General features: G+C 37.5%; 1 protein-coding gene across 1 annotated transcript in view; it reads left to right on the forward strand.

Moving 5' to 3' along the window:
* Shc (SHC-adaptor protein) overlaps nt 1-21,292 on the forward strand; it is a 99,627-nt gene that overhangs the window by 31,732 nt on the left and 46,603 nt on the right. Inside the window, 2 exon segments of the mRNA XM_068375392.1 lie at nt 2,247-2,980; nt 2,982-3,848. Of these exon segments, the coding sequence (XP_068231493.1) occupies nt 2,247-2,980; nt 2,982-3,848 (1,601 nt within the window).

Raw genomic sequence — 21,292 nt, forward strand, 5'->3', positions numbered from 1 at the left:
TACATGACAACTATTAGGAAATGTTGCTATTGCGAAAGCTCACACATGTCATAAAGGTTACTTAATAGTCGTACCGTATAATTATTTATTCATTTGATTAAAGTTCACTTGGAGAAGGTCAGATGATGTGCAATTTTCATACTTGCCTTAATTTATTTGTACCCTCCATTGGTCATTAGTTGTGGGTAACGTCCTTGCCTGGTGATTGCCAGACTGTGGTTCGAGTCTCGCTCAAACTCGTTTAATTATTTTGGTCGGTACAACCTCTCTATCCTTTTGAGCTAAGGATGGGGGTTTTGGGGAGCCTATAGGTCTATCTGCAGAGTCATCAGCCATTGCCTAGCCCCCCTTGGTACTAGCTTGGGGTGGAGAGGGGCCTTGGGCGCTGATCATATGTAATATGGTCAGTCTTTAGGGCATTGTCCCTTGCCTCTACCATTCATGAGTGGCCTTTTAAGTCTTTTATAATTACTCCTATTAATTCAACTCTAGCTTCATTTGGACTAGATATCTTGGGGTACCAAAAAATACCGTCATTTTATGGAATTTCAAAAAAATTTTGCACCGATATGTTGTTGAACTATACGTTCCAAGTGGGTGTAAAGTCACACAAAGTTTCTTGAATGTCAAATTCCATATCCACTGGCGCTTATCTGACAAGTATGAAAGGCGTTACGAGAACAATGAGATACGAAGGCTAGTCATATATTCAACGGAGGGAAGATCAAGGTATATAATTAGCTGTTTATTTTTATGACTTGATGGAAGTTTGTTCTTAAATTACGGAAGATCGATGATCTGTGGAACACCTTGCATAAAATTACCGTGCGAGTTTATTGAACCAACTTGAGTTTGATTAGTCACTTTCCACGGTAAGGACCTCTTTTATATTAAAAAAAAAAATGACAATGCAGAGAAGATCAAAGTGATAGTCATAATATATGAAGATTAGTAAACTGGTAAATGAAGTAGGGAGGGAATTCTATTTTTAATTATTCAAAGTATCTTCAAGGAATGTTTTCAAGCCAAAGGCTTGCATACACTTATATGTACAGTACACACACACACACACACACACACACACACATATATATATATATATATATATATATATATATATATATATATATATATATATATATATATATATATATTTATCTATATATATATATTTATCTTATATATATATATATATATATATATATATATATATAATATATATATATATATATATATATATATATATATATATATATATATATATATTTATCTATATATTTATCTATCTATCTATATATATATATATATATATATATATAATATATATATATATATATATATATATATATATATATATATATATACTGTATATATAATCGTGTGAGAGAGCATTTTTTATACCATTGACTCATTGATTCTTGTAGAGGCGTTTTTGACTGACATGTACAGCCTTTAATAGTTGCTCTGCGATGTCTTAGGGTTGAGGTTGATAGCCCCATTCCATTTTACTTCAACCTCAGCAGAACCCAGTGCATACAGCTGGAGATTGGAGGATGGTCGGCTGGGAGGGATCCACTGTCCTAGCAAACATGAGGAGATGCGTGTGCTTGTGTGTGTATTTATGAATTGGCTATAAATATTGCATTTCCAGTATTTATTTTTCACGTGTATGTATACAATATCCAACGTTTTTATGTCAATCCAAAAGGCTAAATTGTCGATCTCCTTAAGGAACTCGACGATGTTGGCTGCTGTTGTTGTAACTAAAATAGATATTAAGGTTTATAAAATAAACTATCGCATACGGTTGAAAAATCGATCGTGTTGGTGCTTGTGTAATCATATATGTATACGTAAAGTCCATAAGAATGGCCTGCCAATTCTTTACTCTTTTTTTTTTTGGGGGGGGGGGGTTGCGCCTTTTCGATAACATTGCTTATCCTGGCTTCAGCTGATGAGTTGCCCAATAGATTTCCTTGGTAAAGGAAAAGTTTCCCATGTTTATAATATTTCTTATATGAAGAATGTATCTTTCTACCTTTAAAAGAGGAATAGTAGGCTAATATTTTCATTATCACATTTTTATAAAATTGATGTGGGTTATGAAATTGATGTATACCAAATTAGTATTTTGTTTTCCATCTTGAAGTTTAATCTTGCAGTCTTTAATATGATATTTATGACTTCTTGTCTTAGTAAATTTTGTTGTTGTTGAAACTGATGTTGTCCTTTTGTGGTTTGAACAGGTAAGAGCGCCTCCTTGTACGGCGGTGTGGAGGTGGTTCCAGGGGACACTCCCCCCGGAGGACGTGCCGGCGTCGTGAGTGGAGGTCTCCATTGCCAGGACGACGATCACCCGCTGCCTGCCACCGCTACCACAACTACCACCACCACCACCACTACCACCACACCCACTTCATCCTCCTCTCCCTCATCACCGTCATCGTCATCGACGCCCTCTGGGCCCACCATCACCACCACTACTACCACCACCACCACCAGTAGTAGTAGTAGTGGGGGCATCACCAACACCACTACCATCATCACCACCGCCACCCCCACCACCCTATCGTCTTCGACGCATCTCCACCACAATACCTCCATCAGTAGTAGCAGTAGTAGTAGTGGTAGTAGTAGTAGCAAGTCGTCGCCACTGTCCCTGACCTCCCTGAAGGCGGCCTGGAGGAATCTGACCAGCCTGGGTCTGGGGTCGTCCTCGTCCCGGCTGCCACACCTCGAGAGGCACGACGTCGGGGTCAGCGAACCCCACGACTACCGCTACACGCACTTCCCCAACAACAAGCGCCACCCTAAGGAAACCGCCTTCGACGAAACCCACATCCACCTCACTCCGGCATCTCGCACCTACACCCACCCCCACAGGAGCCCCGTTCCGCCTCCTCCAAATCATCACCACCACCATCATCACCATCATCTTCACCACCATCACCACCACAACCCGCACTCCCACACCCCTCCGCCCCTCGCGTCACTCGGTGGTCGCGGATCCAGGCAACAGCGGGAGTAGCAGCAGCGGGGGCGGCCCCAGCAGCAGCAGCAGCAGCCTCACCCTCGCCAAGTGCCTTAGAAAACACCGGGAGAAGCAGCAGGCGCGCGCCCTTACCAGAAAGTCCAAGTCGGACAATGCGCTCCAGAAAATCGGCGTCAATGTGAAGTCTCATTCGGACCAGAACCTTCATAAAGTGTGGCTCAACAGCATCGGCAATAGTTGCAGTGTCAGCTGCAGTAGCAGCAGCAGCAACAGCAGCAAAAGTAACTCTGTGTTTAGTACGGTCCAATTATCGGGCGGTAGTGGCGACAGCTGCTGCAGTAGTGGTAGTGGTGTCTTGAACCCTTGTTGCAAAGGACGGTGTCATCACCACCACCACCACCATCACCATCACCTTCATCACCATCACCAGCAACAACAACAACAACAGCAGCAACAACACCACCGTTCGAAGTCCTTGGAGAGGCACCAGGGGAACCGCATCCAGCTCACGCCTTCCCTGACCAACCACAGACACACCAGATCGCTCGAAAGGAACCACAAGTTCAGGCTCGATCTCCGGTCGCTCTACCCTTCGTCTTCCTCCTTCCCCAAAGACGAACCACCAGATCACCAGGCGCCCCCACCACCCAGTGTGACGCCCACGCACGTGCCGTGGGCACCGGATGCCGTGGAGGGCGTAAGTGTAGAGGGTGGGTGGCAACAGCAGGTGTGGGTGGGCGGGATGGAAGGAGGACATGCGGGTGGAGGCGGCGGTTCCTTCATCAACAAACCCGCCAGAGGATGGCTGCACCCAGACCATCAGTTGGCTGACGAAGGAATCTGCTATGGCGTTAGGGTAAGTCGAAGAATAAACATTCTCTCTCTCTCTCTCTCTCTCTCTCTCTCTCTCTCTCTCTCTCTCTCTCTCTCTCTCTCTCTCTCTCTCTCTCAATTTACTTATGTATTTATTTACATTAATTTTTATTTATACAAATGTTCAGATTTTGATTTTTTAATGGTATTGTTAGTTTTAATGATAAATTGAGACTTTTGATCATTAGTAAACTAAATTTAGTTCTGGCAATAATTCAAATTTTTATCACACTCGCAGATACATTATTCATTTTTTATGTTATAATTTGTTTTACTAAATTATTTACTTGCTCCCATGGAACGATATATATATATATATATATATATATATATATATATATATATATATATATATATATATATATATATATATATGTATATATATATATGTATATATATATATATGTATATATATATATATATATATATATATATATATATATATATATATATATATATATATATATATATATATCATTGTTTTTTTAAAGATTTTTTTATGACAGGGACTTGGCTGAACTGTCGGTTATCACATTTTTGCCAATGTTCATGAATGTATAGTCACTAAAATATGTATTTATTCCCCAGGACTAAGTCATATACTTCGAAATGACCCATGTAGTAGACTAACTTTTTAATTTGCAATCCAGGTGTATTCGTTGCGATGGTCTCACCTGTTACATGGCTTGATAAAGAATTCAAAAATGTCTAATGGCAGTTATTGATATTCTTATTCTGTTGCATTAGTTTTATAAGATGGATATTTTATCATATATAATGCTGTTAATCTTGAGAACTTTACTATTGACTGAATTTATTATTTAGCACTTATTTTCGATAGGGAAGACACTTCCAAAGAGTGTCATTTTATCAATTTAGACGACTTGCTTTTATATCTGACTAGTCCTCCTTTTGGTTGTCTTAAATTTGCAAATTTACTTATCCATTGACTGATATGGATTCGGGTGTTGAACATTTGCATTTAAATGTGGAACATGTTTTGATGCTGTCCTAACTGACTAATGGGACACTTTATGCTGCAGATCAATGTGTAGAGTTCCATTTTACTCTAATCGTGCTCTTTGATATTGACCAGATGTACAGTTTTCTTTGTTATTTCCTGAAGTTTCATATCATTAGGTTCGTGCCATTTACCTTCAGTATATCCCCAAGGTGGGGATATCCTTGTGTGACTGGTTTGGACATATGCAATTTTTATTTATTCGCAGTTTCAAGTATAAAAATAATCTGGTCGGCGGTCGTTTTGATATTTCATCATTTTGTAGTATATGTTAATTCCATTGATTCTTTAAGGTATCTGTAATCAAACTCGAATTTAAGCCCACAGAATCCAGCGGGGCGAGTTTACTGCGTTATCGATAGCAGAAATCAGCTTTAAGTCGCCTTGTTTTTTAAGTTTATTTCATGTCGATAGCCCAGAATACCTGGGCGACGAAACGGGTGGCATTTTTAAATGCAGAATGAATCGTAATTATGAAAGGAATTCTTTTATGAATTGTTTGATTTTCCTGACAAAACTTAGCATGTTCGATTCTGCTCGTTTATGTGGTACCCCGGAGTCCGGCCCCATGGTATTGCGAAATGTGTGTGTGTCTGTCTGTCTATCTTCAGTTGTTAAATCAGTCTGAATTTGGTTCGGATATCGTAAGAAAAAAAGTACATCGCCACTGATTTGTAATAATGATTATCTATGACGATAATTTAGGAATGCATGGGATGAGCTAATTTTTGTAAATCTTGGTGAAAACTTCAGTTTCATGATGTGACCCTTTAAGATGTAAAATTTTGGTGGATACCGATGATGATGGTTCTTAAGAATTATTCCTATAAGTGTTGAGAATTAGGTCTTGCTGACACAAATCGATACAGGAGTGAGAACAAATCCCTTTTAGGGATTAACTTATATCGAAGATTGAAAGTTTGAAGTCCCATTCAAGGACTGGGCTTTTACATCATTGATGCAATTGGTTATTTACAACGCTTAATACATGGTTGATTACTGTATTGGGAGATTCCTTGCGTAGTTTTGCGTAGATATGCTTTCTACTGAATGCTCTTGCTTAATGACGCACTCCACGGTCGGCGATTGGGAAATAATGGCGTTGGCCCAGTAAAAGGCTATAATCTTCCGAATTGCCTCTCAACTTGGAAAAAGTTATTTATTCGATTTCATGGTTGCTTGAATTCTGTATGACGGTTCTGTGATCAGATAATATTCAATAATAACCTGTACGAATATTAAAATACTTGTTAATCAGCGATTTAAGAAATATTGTTTCTTTATACCTGTGATGATTACAATAAACCTATTGAAGTGCAAGAATTAAATTGTTTAGTTTTCTCAAAGGATGTTGATTTCCAATTTGTTTTCCCCTCTTCAGTGTCCCATTTGTTTAGATCCAGATGATGCTACTTGTCATAAGTGTCGTACTTAATATCTTGTTCTTCCTCTTGCACTATTTCTCCCTTTTATTGTGAAACTTTTTCTTTAAACCTTTGCTTCCATTTGCTGTCCAATGTTGAATGAGGCGTCTTGGAAGGTTTCTGTCACTAGATGAAATCAACATGTAAGAAGATGGATGTGTACTTCAGGTGCCATAAAATAAAGCACTTCTTTTGAATTTTTCTTTCTTATGAGGGAAGAATATTCGAATGCTAAGCGCACCCTTCTCTCCATGGGCCAACATGTGGAAACCTTGGCTGTGTTTTTCACTAGATCAATGAGCTTTTTATTTCTTGAGTTAGAATTATCTTTGACATGTCAAAATAGCTTTTGTTTAAAAGTTAAAAAGAATGTAAAGTGACCAGAAGTAAATGGATTGAGGAAAATGAAGGTTTTATTGTATTATAAATAATGAGGAAATTAAATTATTCAAACATTTAAAGCAAACATTTCTGTTGATAGTACTTCGTTTTTATGTGTTCATATTTCTTGGTTGTTGTAAAATGCCTGATGCTGAATTTTTAGGCAATAGTTACTAGGTAGTACTAATTATTTAATTTCTTTCATTGTAACTCCTTTGCCTATATATGTACCGAGTGTTCATGAATGACACATTTTTTTAAACATTCTCGTCTTTCCTCATACACCTGAAAACTCTAAGCAAATCACGTTAATCTTCTTTACTGAAGTGGTCAACTATTGTAATTGTTCAGTGCCAACTTTCCACTTGGTATGGTTAAAAGAGACACGTTGGCAATAGTAAACAGCTCTTCTAGGATGAAGAACATGTGTACCATGGTCTTCAACTTTCTTGGGTTAGAGTTCTCTTGCTGGGAGGTACACTGAGGCACACAGTTCATTCAGTTCTCTTTTCTTTGATTTTAGCTGTGTGGGGGGAGGTTTAATAGAATGGCCAAGGATGTGTGGAGGTTTATCGAAGGGTAGCCTAGCCAAGCTTAAGCCCTAGTTGGAAAATCAGGAGGCTACAACCGAAAGAGTTGGAACTGGGAAATCAGCCCAGTACGGAAAGGAAGTAGAGAAATAATGAATAAACTATATATAGTATATGAGGAATAACGACAAAAAAGTATAAAATATATTAAGACCAGTAACAAAATTAAAGTAAATCAGTCATATATAAACTATGAAACGAGACGACGTCAACCTTTTCAACTGAAAAGAATTTGCAACCAGTTTGAACTTTTAAGTTCTGCTGATTCAACTGCTAGATTAGGAGGCAGAACATTACACAATCTGGTCACAGCCGAAATGAAACGTACAGAATCTCGGAAGTAATGAGCCTTATGATGGAAAAGTCAAGACTGTGAGAATTAGCTTCATACTTATTACTACGTACAGGAGGGTACAGTCTACAAATATCTGAATGAAAAAATTGTCAGAATTATGAAAGATCTTATGCAACATGCATAAAGAACTAACCGAACTACGGCGCCAGAGATTAATATCCAGATTAGTGGTAAGGAGTTTAGTACACTTCAAGTTTCTATCCAACAACTCAAGATGAGAGTTGGCAGTTGATGATCAGGCAGGAGAACAATATTTAAAACATGTTAGGGTGAAATATTTAAACATTTCTTCAGGATCGAATGACCAAAAATTTTGGCGTGGAAAACAAGCTTGTTGCATATACAGATGATGCTACTCTTTTTATACCAATTTCATCTCCTGGATGTGGACCTATTGTTGCTTAATTTCTTAGTAGAGATCTAGCTAAAATTAGTGCCTAGGGCAAATTATGGGGAATGAAGTTGAATACTAGAAAGAATTGAAATATGTTTGTAAGTAGGTCAAGGACAGTGGCTCCTCCATATCCAGATCTTTGCATTGATAGTGTCTCTTTAGCTATGTACAACTCATTTAAAGTTCTAGGTGTGATTCTTGATTGTAAATCTATTTCTTAGTAAAACATCCAGATAACAACCCCAAGAAAGCCATCACCACTTCCTTCAGCCTACATTCCTTCAATTACTCCTGCTTCTGCCTTCATAATGCAGGGACTGCGTTTCAACATCTCATGGATAGAATTTTAGGAGACCTCCCCTTATGCTCATGTTACGTAGATGATATATACTAATATTTTACCCCTCCAAAGAGGATCACCTACTTGACCTATGTGTCATTCTCGACCGCCTGCAGCAGAATATCCTTGTAATCAAGTAAAAGTGTACTTTTGGTGCCAAGAAAGTGGTATTCTTGGATTATTGTATTGTTTTGGAGGGGAGTGCGTCCACCCCCTCTCCCTGAAAAGGTATCAGCAGTACAGAAACTCCCTATGCCCTCGACTGTTAAAACACTGCAGGAGTTCTTGGGCATGGTGAACTACTACAACCAATTCTTGCTCGCCATCGCGGCCACTCTCACCCCCTCTACGATTCCCTCAAAGGCAAGCCAAAAAACCTGAAGTGGAATTCTTCAGGAGGCTGACTTTTTCAATGCAAAGAAAACTCACCTTTCCCCTTGCCAACTGTACCCTTCCAACTCTTCATCGATGTCAGCGAATCGCCTTCTGGGCGGTACTCGAACATATGATCAACAGATCGCCTCGCCCATTGGTCTTCTTCAGTAGATAACTTTCCAAGGCGGATCCACTCACTCTACCTTTGACTATGAACTGGTGATGCATTGGAATCTCCGTCACTTCTGCCACTTAGTCATTTGCTCAGACAACATGCCCCTTGTGCATGCCTTAATTCTACAGTCCAACTCCTGGTCTGTCTGACAGCGCTGACATCTCCCTGGCATTTCTGAATACAACTGTACCATTCAATCCTGTTGCCGAAGACCTTTTCAGAAACACACTTGGGATTGGATTAAAAGGCCTTGGCAGAAGCCCAAGGAAAATACCTAGAGTACTAATCCTGCAGGACGTCCTGCACATATCTCCATTGGGAAGACATTGGCTTCGATGACTCCAACACCACTCTCCTCCGTAATGTCAATACTGGTAGGCCATGGACATGTGCCCCCACTTCACTGTAGGTATATTAATTGATCTATGGCCTCTCACACACTTTGCACCAATCTACTGCACAGCAATAGAAGTTAAAGTTAATGTGGCATGCCATTACTAATGATACCAAGAATTGGGTCCACACCTGTATTTCATGACAAACTTTAAAAGTGCATTGACGCACGGATTCGGATGGGGGCCCTTTTCATCAACCCTGCGTTGTTTTACCCACATTCACGTTGAAGTGGTTGATCCCCTACCCATGTCACAAGGATACAGTTTCCTTTTCACAATCATCAATTGCTTCACTAGCTGTCCTGAAGGAATCCCCTTGCAAGATGCAACATCCACCTCATATACTGCTGCCTTAATTTCTGGATGGAAAACTTTTGGCATTCTAGATCTTATCACTTCCAACAGGGGTTCCATTTTCACTTCTTAATTGTGAACATCTCTAGAGCATTTTCTCGGCTCACAACAGATTTGGGTTTTAAACAATACATACCTTGTGCCCAGGTAATAATCATTGGTACCTAATGGTATCAGTGTGCATTGCTAGTCTCGAGGCACATTTTTAGTTTTATGGATACTAAATTTATTGCACTCTTGGTGGTGGAAAATTTTCAATTAGCCATTTGATTTGCCATTTTGCGCCATCACCTGTTAGATTTTGGATATCTGGATTAATTTCGTCCCTGAAGAACTTTTTCCGCCGCCATCACCTCCGAGAATCTTCAGTATCTGCGTCATGTTGTGGGGTAATTTATCCCCTCCCATCAACCTTAGAAGCCCTCATAGAAGGATCACATACCGAAAGACCTACACTCCACCACCTACGTCTTGATGCTCATCAATACTTACATGCCACTGCATACGCCCCCATGTACAGGCCCATTCCTTGTCATCCCTCCTCAGCGTTCATGTTGAAGAGGATTGGATTACCATTGTTCACCTGAAACCTGCGTATCTCCTGTAAGTTGAACCTCCAACAGTACGACTCTCAAGGGCAAGTTGCCCTTTCTTAAATGAATGTCTGCTTAAGGGGAGGGGGTTCATGTAGTGCACATGCAGCAATGAAGAAAGATACCCTATCAAACGTGCCTTCCATACTACATCCATTATGGGATGCCACGTAAAAAGTCGTTAAATGTAGCAAGCTAATTCATATTCTTAACACCATTCCATTATTAGGGTGTCCATTTTTATGTCAATGTCACCCTTATCAACAAAAACCGTTAATAGCAAACACGCGATTTTCACCATTATGTGCCCCCTCGGGTGCCTATAAATACATGTGTTGTCTGTAAATAAAGTTAGTAATAAGGTTGCTGTCCTCATATCAATACCTCTTCCGCTCTTGTCACAGTTTCATACCTAATGTTGGGTACAAAGTTAATTTCAACACTTGTCTTTTCCATCTTAAACCTCGATACTTTACAGTATTTTAGAAGTTTTATTTCAGCTGCTACCATAATTTGAAATGAACTTTGTTACAAGTTTGAACTTCTGGAGTTCCGCTGATTTAACTAATCAGTCGAACTTTGTAATATCAAACTTGTTGCAAATGCTTTTCTGTTGAACCCGTTATTATAAATCTTGTTGCATAGTTTACGTAGGACAAATTTATTTTGATGTCGTTACTTATCTGTATATATTTTGTTTCTTTTTTATTCTCTTCTGTAGTTTATTCGTTATTTCTCATTTTCTTTTCTGCACTGGGCTGCTTTCCCAGTTGGAGCACCTGGGCTTGCAGAATCCCGCTTTTCTACTAGGGTTGCAGCTTGGCTTATAATAATTATGGTGATGATAATATAGGTTTCCTACAAAAATGACGGGGCTAATAAAATTTCTTTTATTCCTTATGAATGTGACTGGGAATTTGATGTTACTATCATGGCTCTCCATCTCAGCGAAGGATCCCATGATAGGTGTTGTGTATGTGGCACACCCGAGAACAAAAGCCACTTGCAATAATTGCACCCAACATGCCACAAGAGTCTACCTCTCGTGGGCATCAACTCATCGATCATATTTGCTCTCTCTCTCTCTCTCTCTCTCTCTCTCTCTCTCTCTCTCTCTCTCTCTCTCTCTCTCTCTCTCTCTCTCTCTCTCAGCGTGTCTGTCTGTTTGTCATTAGATTTTGTTTTATTTTGTATTAATATTTTTCTTGGCGTTTAAATACGTTGCTTTCATCGATTAAATTTTTACTCGTGTTTTCTTTTCTTATTATATCATTTAAGTTTTACTTCTTTTATTGAAGGTAAAACCTCACCGAGTACTGTTGCTAAACCGGCATCCCCCATTTTACTCTATCGTGTTTCTATTGTTGTTAAAGAATCTATGCGACTGACGAGATCCCTTCTCTTTGTTGTTCATCAAATTGTTAGTTTTCCATATTCATGCATCATTTATTGTGTAGTTTATTGCATGGTAATGAATTGCGAGGCCTCGTCGTTTGTCATCATCGTCTTGGGGAAGACATACCTTTCTGAACAGGGTGTTAATACTGCAGTTGTGATAAGGACTGATAAGGGGCACTGGCTCGAGGGACATGACACGCGATAAGATAGGCTGCTTTGTTTACCAACAACTCTTCTAAGACGCTTCACCAACAACATCCTCTTCAGGGCTACCTGTCAGCCCCCTGTCCCTTCTCCATTGCCCCCCTCCTATCTCCTATCTCCATCTCGCTTTATAATGATGTTACGTAGAGTGGAGAAGGAAAAAAAATAAGACATCCAATTGAATGGCCTCCATCTTGACTAAACTTCGCGTGAGAAAGGCTAGGCGTTATCTTTCATCTGAGAACGTGTTCGGTATGTCATGAATGCTAGGACAGGTAAACAGACATACGGACAGACAGGCACAGATATTTTGCAAGAAACTGCTAATTGCTGATTTTTTTATTCAAGATTTTTGACGGAAGGTTTTTAATTTATAATTTTTATTTCGTTTTTTGGCGTTAAAGATATTGAATCATGACTTCCGCTTTGACAATGTGTTGAACCCGTGGATATAACTCCTTATTTGTTATGTCAAGGCTACAGTTGTTCTTGTAAATTATGTGAAAATGGATTAATATGCAACTTGAAGGAACGCTCTTGCTCTCACTGGGGTTTTCACCCAAAAGCAGTGTCTATTGAAATAGAATAGGACCATTGAGCTGTCATTACCAAGACTTCAGTACTTAGAATTTGGTAGCCCTAAACTCCTCCCGAAGTAGCATCAGCAGAGCGTCCATTCTCAACAGCCTTGTTACTGTGTCAATCATTATTGTTTTGCTATAATATTTCTATAATTCATTTTTTCTAGCGTTTTGTATGCAAGTGTTTCTTTATAATTTCGCAATTTTCTGGTTGCCCCGTAATACAACTTTCATACTATCCTCACATCTCATTTCTAGCAGTTTAGGCTTTTCTTATATTATAAATGCAAACTTACAATTTATAATGTTAACCTTCATTATTTACATTCCAGACGAATTAAACACACCTATTACGCCTACAATTGCTTCTGAATACTAATAACATTATTTCATACCGATTTTCTGTGTTGACTGAAATATCTTGTATTTATTCAAATATTTTGTTTTAGCCATCATTAACTGTGTGCTTTCTTCTTCTGTTGGAAATGTGATCCTTCTCGCTAGTGTAAAGTCTGTTCCTTCCTTCTTTTATCTGCAGTATCAATAGAAAGGGATAACCTTTATCTTAAACATTTGTGAAAGGGACTAGATAACTACACTTATTGCCACCGGGTGAGTAGGCTACATTTGTCTCTTTTGGCGGGTTCCTCCCTCATTTTTTGTCCCGAGAATTGTATTTCTTAATCGTAATATTTGTTTCATCTCGATGGATGCCAACGGGGTAATATCAATTGTAATTGTGTGCGTACATGCTTACTGCATATAAGGGCAGTTTCAAACTTGATATGTAATTGGAAAGTCACGGCTATAGGTTAAAATACAAGAACCGTATGTCTTATGTATGTAGCAGAAGCAAATTATTCTTTTTCTCGTTCAGGATGCCTGAAAACTTTAAATCAATCAATCTTTTTCTCGTTTCCGTGAAACTGATATTTGGCGATTCTGTTTCATCTTATCGTAAAGCTTTCTAAAGTCCTTGATGAATGCCTGATTTCTTTTAGGAAAGCAAGCAAAATCTACGTTTTTTCTTCAGTAAATTTCACTTTCTAAAGCTATTTTAATGGGAAATCTTATTTAATTCCCGGTTGAGATCAGACAAGGTCGTTATGTTTAGATTAGTGATTAGATTAGTGTAATCTCTCTCTCTCTCTCTCTCTCTCTCTCTCTCTCTCTCTCTCTCTCTCTCTCTCTCTCTCTCTCTCTGTAGTCGGTTTTTATGCTCACGGATAATTGTATTTATTGAAAATATGGTGTTCAACGTATGTATGCGTGTCAGATATTTGGCACTTAACCTCAGGGAGATTGATGAAGGCAGAGCTGTAAAGGAAGCATTTACCTTATGGTTACATATCTTGAGATGAAAGGATGCGATATTAGTTAATAAGTTTAGTAGGTTGTGAGTGTGTGAGTACGTACATGAGTCGGTTGTGGTGGGCGGCCGAGGAGTGGTGAGTAAATGAGGACGTCCTGTGCCCTCCTCTTACCCTCCTCCACCTCCTCCTTCCTCTGTCCTTCCCTCCTTCCATCCCTTCCTTCCCCCTCCCCCCTATCCTCTACAAGGGTCTCATCCCCACGCCCACTTTTACCCATCCCGTCCCATCACCCCCTATCTGTTAATGTAAGTACCGCCTCATTCCTCATCCTCCCCCTCCCCCTGCCTTTCTCCCTCCCCTCCATCAGTTATATTCTCTGCTATAACTTAATCCTTTAATAGTTATTCTTAGGAATTAGTGACACCTTCTCGTCTTCCTCCCCTTTCCGCTTATGCTCAGTCTGTCGAGCATCCTTCCACCATCCTCTCTCTCTCTCTCTCTCTCTCTCTCTCTCTCTCTCTCTCTCTCTCTCTCTCTCTCTCTCTCTCTCTCTCTCTCTCATTGATGGTTTTATTGATTTTTTATGTTTCATAGCTCCTAGTTTTTATGAATCTTAATCATCTCCCATATTGAAAGAGTAAATCTGTATTGTTAGTTTTCTAAGTCAAAATTATGTGTTCTAAGAAATAGATGTAAGATTTTTGTCAGAACATTGCTTTTGCTAAAATATTTGAATGGCACTTCGTTTGATATCAGATGGATTGACAACTGGCTCAGACATTGATTCATTTGATATCTATATAGATTTAGAAGTCCTGTCTTTTCACTATCTTCACAACCTGTTCCTTTTCGGGGTTGCCGTAAGCGCTTCCTTCACTCGTTACCTCGAAGGGCAGCTAGTACATCGGATTGACCTTTACTAATGTGCAGTCGATTAAAGTACCTGTAAACAATTGTATGATTTCTCATGGGTCATATTCGACAGAAGTCTTATTTCTTTTCAATTTTCAGCTACACAACAGTGAAACATAATTGATAATTTTGTCTTTATATCATTAGATGGAAGTTGCACACTTATACTGTATACCCCATGTTGAACATTCTGATGTCAGTTTTGAACGTTGGAATGTATCTTATTTGCGTTTGTGTTTTAGCTTGACATGTTTGTGATGTCTTGTCTTCAGGGGAAAACTCCATTCGCACTTAAGATCAGATAATGAAATTGAAAGCTAGATGTTTTATGATAGATTGATCTGAAGTTTCAATTTTTGTGGACATTTCGACATTTTTTTTTTTTTTTATTATTGTCATTGGCTAGTATGTTTTCTTGACCGACAGACATTGTAAAAGTATATTCAGTTTATTTCTTTTAATGTTATGTGGTTATTTATATAGGTAACCGCAGCGTTGAGATGTGTGTGTGTGTGTGTGTCAAAAACTTATATACAGTATATGCACGTCCTTTCACTATAGATGAGCCCTCACATGGAAACACAAACACACACACACACACACACACACAACACATGTGAACGTATGTATGTTTGCACTATATGCGCTATGTAATTCAGATTAAGATATAAAAGACAAATTTTATAGTGACTTGTTCATTATTACTGATACATATATTCATATTCATTTCACGAGTGTGGATTCAATTACCATAATTTGTGACAAGACACTTTCTTAAATGTCTCTGTCATTAATTGCTTGTTAGCTGTGAGTGAACGTCGGTAGAATTAATGTTGGAAATTAAATTTATTACTGTTGTTTATCTATATTTGTAATATTTGACGAGAGGACAAATTCATGAAGTGTATCATTCTTGAGTTATACGCCATGTGATCAGAAAGTGGGAGTTCACATTTGAAATACTGTGCCATCACAAGGATGTATGATCATAATGAACTTTTGCAATTTTGTTAAGGTTATGAAATAGAACTTTGTTGCAGAGGACCACAGCTTATAAGAATATTCCATGTGTAATAGGTTGTAATGTCATGTTTGTATTGGTATTTTTGAGTGTATGTCATTATTGAACTTGTAATTCCGTAATTGGAAAAAAAATCATAGAGCACTCACGTTTCTCAGCGCATTAAATTGAGGGAAACTTGCAGGAAGAATGGATTGGCTCTTTGGGGATTTTACATAACTTGAATAAAGAAAACGACAATTGGGTCATCTCTCCATCTTTGATTACTAATTTCACATTTTTTCCAATATTCCACGGAATAGAAAATTCTCTCTCTCTCTCTCTCTCTCTCTCTCTCTCTCTCTCTCTCTCTCTCTCTCTCTCTCTCATTTGTTGACAGACCCTGTTTTTTGGTCACTTCAGACTCCAGTCAATATACTCTTAGTTTACTGCTGATGGCATACGTTCGGTATACCGTCTAACATGCCTTTCCTCCTCTCACTTCAGGCATTGCAAGCCTCTTTACCAATACCATGGCCTTCTCGGAACAAGTTTCCAGAGACTTCGGCCCTTTTTACTTTTTTCTTGATCACACGTGTTTATTATCATTTATATATATTGTATACTTCTTAAAGTCGTAATAAGGTTAATGGTTGGTAGTGGCTGTAAGCGTAACAATCAACTTCGAGGATTTTGGAAGCATTGGAGGTCACGAAGTGGTAAGTTCGTGAAATACCGGTTTTAACAAATGAGGAAGATGTTGACTGGTGGGGGTTATTATATATATATATATATATATATATATATATATATATATATATATATATATATATATATATATATATATATATATGCGCGCGCACACACTCTCACACACACACAAACACACTCATACACACGTTATTCGGAACTCACGTCGACACCAAATAATAAATGGAGAAACGTAAATACATTTATAGTCATAAAATTTTAAACAGTGAATTGTTTTTTTAAATATATATATATATATATATATATATATATATATATATATGTGTGTGTGTGTGTGTGTGTGTGTATATATATATATATATATATATATATATATATATATATATATATATATATATATATATATATATATATATATATATATATATATATACACACACACATTTACACACACACACACACTGCATAAGATATTTTAGGTCAATAGAAAGTGAAATTATTTCAGAATGTCATATAAAAAAGTGAACATTCTTGATTTTCATGCTTATTAATATTTATAAGAAACATGATATCATATTGTTTGACACGTATCCTAATGTGTAATGCTGTCGAAAGAACTATGGCTAATATCTGAACTGTCAGTTGTGTTTCTAATTCCGTCATTCAGACAAGACAGCTGCTGCCTGGGGTGTATCACTTTGTGAACAGCTGCTTTGGCTGTTTTGTTTTTAATGTTTGCTCACAGCGTTTTTCTTCATTGACGCAACTCTACAGCAATGTACACTAGATAGGGTACGTTTGCCAGCACATGCCCAACCACCTACTTTTTGATTATGTGATGTGGCGGGTGTGTAAGTTTTTCTCCCTTTATGCCGCGTGCGTGCATATATATATATATATATATATATATATATATATATATATATATATATATATATATATATATATATATATATATATATATATATAAATGTGTGTATTGATGTACATGCCTATATTGTGTGTTTTATATATCTATGTATATTTATTACTTAGGCTTTAATTTTTATTTAAACCAATAATTTTATCCTACATATGATTACTTATGAGTAATCTCCCATCAGAGGGGAACCTTACTCATGCCCTTTTTATTCGTTTCAAGTCCAGCCTATTAATAAGTAATGCATAGCCCTTCCATTAATTGTTAGATGTACTGTTTTTTTTTTTTTATATCAGATATTTACCTCATGTCATTTTACGTATGATAGGTGCGTTGAATGTGTGTTTATATACACTAATTATGTATACTTTCATCCGCTCATAGGGCTGGTAAATCTAGTATAGGTATCCAGTTAGTTTGTATTATAATGTTTTTATTTTAGTACTCTGTAATTGACAAGTTTCTCAACTTGAATCATGTGCTAAATCTTTAAGGGGAAAAAATGAAAAACAGTTCAGAGATCAATGTACCATACGCACAAGTAATACTAGATTATTGCAGCTTACTGTAATTACTTTCCAACTATACTCAATTACAATAATAACACTGTGCAAATTCGTCTTCCGTAAACATTTGCCTTAGCTCTACTGTGGACGGATAAGTTTTTGTTGATTGGCTGTAATTTATTTAGTTGAAAGCAACAGTTTTGTAGACATTGTAATTACACATAACAGTAGTATTTAGCTTCCATACTCCTTAGAGAAGCTTTTAACATCTGCGAAGAGCGAGGCAACGTTGTCATGCCATTATAGATCATATAGCAGTAGTAATTATGGGATTAATGAACGCCAAGCAAAGTCTTCCCATATGTTTATCTCTTCCCCATACCTCGGGAGAGATGGCCAGTGCTCCGTTTTTTTTTTAAAGTGGTTCAATTGGTTTTTGAAACTTTTACAATAGTAGTTTTTCTTTCTTTAAAGGGTGGCTTATTTTGTGGGAATCCTACATTTCAAGATCTGTTGTTTCTTTTTCTTGGAATTATAATTATTTATGTTTTGAGTATCAAAACCTATTGCTTTTTGTCATCAACAATGTTCAGATGAGCTTTTGGTAAAAATTTTTGTATAAGATTTCACACAATTTCATATTAATGTTTGGAAAGATTAAGAACTGATGCATTACCGTTTAGCCATCCAGTAAGCGAAGTAGTCCAATTTTCAATGCATTTTACCAATCCAGTAAGTAGAGCAAACCAATTTTCAATACTTTTAACCATCTAGTGAATGAAGCCATTCAATTTACAATGTCTTATAGTCATCCAGTATATGGAACAGTTCATTTTGCAATGTTCTTAAGCCATCCAGTCACTGAATCAATCCACTTACAATACTTAGTCATCGAGTAAACGAAGCATCTTTTGCAATTATTATCAGCAATATTGTAAATGAAGCAACTCCATTTCACAGAGCCTTTTGCCAATCTAGTAAATGAAGCAATCCCTTTTTTAAAGTATTTTCGCCAAATAGTAAATGAAGCAATCTAGATTGTCGGGCCTTTTTGCCATTCATGAAGTAAAGAAAACTTGCTATTCATTTGCCCATCTATTAAATGAAGCAATCCAATTTTTTCAACACCCTCTAGTGTTACAGTAAATGAAGCAGTCCAATTTGCAATACCCTCCAGTCATCCAGTAAATGAAGCAATCCAATTTGCAACACCTAGTCATCCAGTAAGTGAAGCAATCCAATTTGCACTGCCTTCTAGTCATCCAGTAAATGAAGCAATCCAATTTGCAACACCTAGTTATCCAGTAAATGAAGAAATCCAATTTGCAACACCCTCTAGTCATCCAGTAAATGAAGCAATCCAATTTACAATACCCTCTAGTCATCCAGTAATTGAAGCAATCCAATTTACAACACCCTCTAGTCATCCAGTAAATGAAGCAATCCAATTTGCAATACCCTCTAGTCATCCAGTAAGTGAAGCAATCCAATTTGCACTGCCTTCTAGTCATCCAGTAAATGAAGCAAACTTTCTAGTAAATGAAGCAATGCTCGTATCAGTCGTTTTACCTTATACTGTTGAAGAAATGTATGTTCCAATGCCTTTAAAGATTTACAATGGTTGAATCAATCTTATTTTGATACTTAATGACCATCGAGTAAATGAAGGAATCTGTTATTATTATTATTATTATTATTATTATTATTATTATTATTATTATTATTATTATTATCATCAATTGCTAAGCTACAATCTTAGTTGGAAGAGCAGGATGCTATAATTCCAGGGGCCCCAACAGGGAAAATAGCCCAGTGAGGAAAGGAAACAAGGAAAAATAAAATATTTTAAGAACAGTAGCAACACTAAAATAAATATTTCCCATATAAACTATAAATACCCTCAAGCAAGAGAACTCTAACCCAAGACAGTAGAAGATCATGGTACAATGGCTATGTCACTACCCAAGACTAGAGAACAATGGTTTGATTTTGGAGTGTCCTTCTCCTAGAAGTGCTGCTTACCATAGCTAAAGAGTCTTTTCTACCCTTTCCAAGAGGAAAGTAGTCACCGAACAATTTACAGTGCAGTAGTTAACCCCTTGGATAAAGAAGAATTGTTTGGTAATCTCAGTGTTGTCAGGTGTATGAAGACAGAGGAGAATCTTTAAAGAATAGGCCAGACTATTCGGTGTATGTGTAGGCAAAGGGAAAGAACCGTAACCAGAGAGAAGGATCCAATGTAGCACTATCTGGCCAGTCCAAAGGCCCCATAACTCTCTAGTGGTAGTATCTCAACGGGCGGCTGGTGCCCTGGCCAACCTACTACCTAATGACTTTATCTTCCAATAAATTCAGTAATCCGAAATAATAACTGGTGTGTCATTATGTAACTGTATTTGTATATATGGCTTTATTGGCGATATTGTTCTACCTGGCATCCTGCTATTTTTGTTGGAAAGGAAAGATGAAGCGGTTTTGTTTGTCTTGCCTCTGATGTTGTTGGTCTGTTTTTCCTATTCTACACCTGACTTATTTTGAACAGGTTTAATCTCTCACCTACCATCACCCACCAGTTTGGTATCTGAAGGTATCCGATGTGAACAGAATAGACTTTTTAATGAACTAGAAAATTAAAAGATAAAAAAATGGGAGAGAAAAAATACGACCCATAAATAATTATGGCTTGGAAATGAATAGGTGGATGCGGGCAGATGACAGGTCTGTTTTTAAGGGCCAGTATGTGCGGACAGCAAACGGGATATAAACTTCAGTATGCTGTTATGTTGAGGTCAAGTATTTTGTTGTTGGTATTGTTATTTGGAAATTGGGGTTTCAGTAAAATTATTATTATTATTATTAATATTATTATTATTATTATTATCATAATGTGTTTTAATGTTAAGAATTATCATTACGATTATTTATAACTATTATTGTTATATTATTATTGTTATTATTATAATATCCCACTGTTTAGTTTTAAGTTTTGATTTGCAAAGGACACCGATTACATCCCCATCCTCCGTTCCCTCTCTTTTCCTCGCTTCTTAGTGCCACGTCCTTGTACAAGGCCATTTTTACCTCTTCCCCCTCCCATGTCATTTCTCCCAAACCCCCGTTCTCAGACCACTCCTTCACCCGTCTATGGCATCGTTATAAAAATGTAAGAATGAATAAGCCCCGTGCAGCTACGGTATTCGAATAACCTTTTGTTGCCTATTTGAGCTGTGGGTTTTGTCAGGAGCTGTGATTTTCGGATTCTTTTTACCTACAAATGATCATCTTCATACGTTCTCTTGTCTGTTCATAATTGATAAGCTTCGTGGTATGCACCCTTTATTTCAAAGCGACTGAAGCCCTTTTTCATCTTATGTAATCATCGGATATGATTTCAAATCTTGTGTCAAACATTCTTGCATAAGCGTCGATTCATTGTTGGTCCCTGGTAAACGTTTAAAGCAATAACTACAAAAAGTCCTTTGCAAG

Source organism: Palaemon carinicauda, chromosome 6, assembly GCF_036898095.1.
Source record: "Palaemon carinicauda isolate YSFRI2023 chromosome 6, ASM3689809v2, whole genome shotgun sequence".
Classification (NCBI taxonomy): Eukaryota; Metazoa; Arthropoda; class Malacostraca; order Decapoda; family Palaemonidae; genus Palaemon; species Palaemon carinicauda.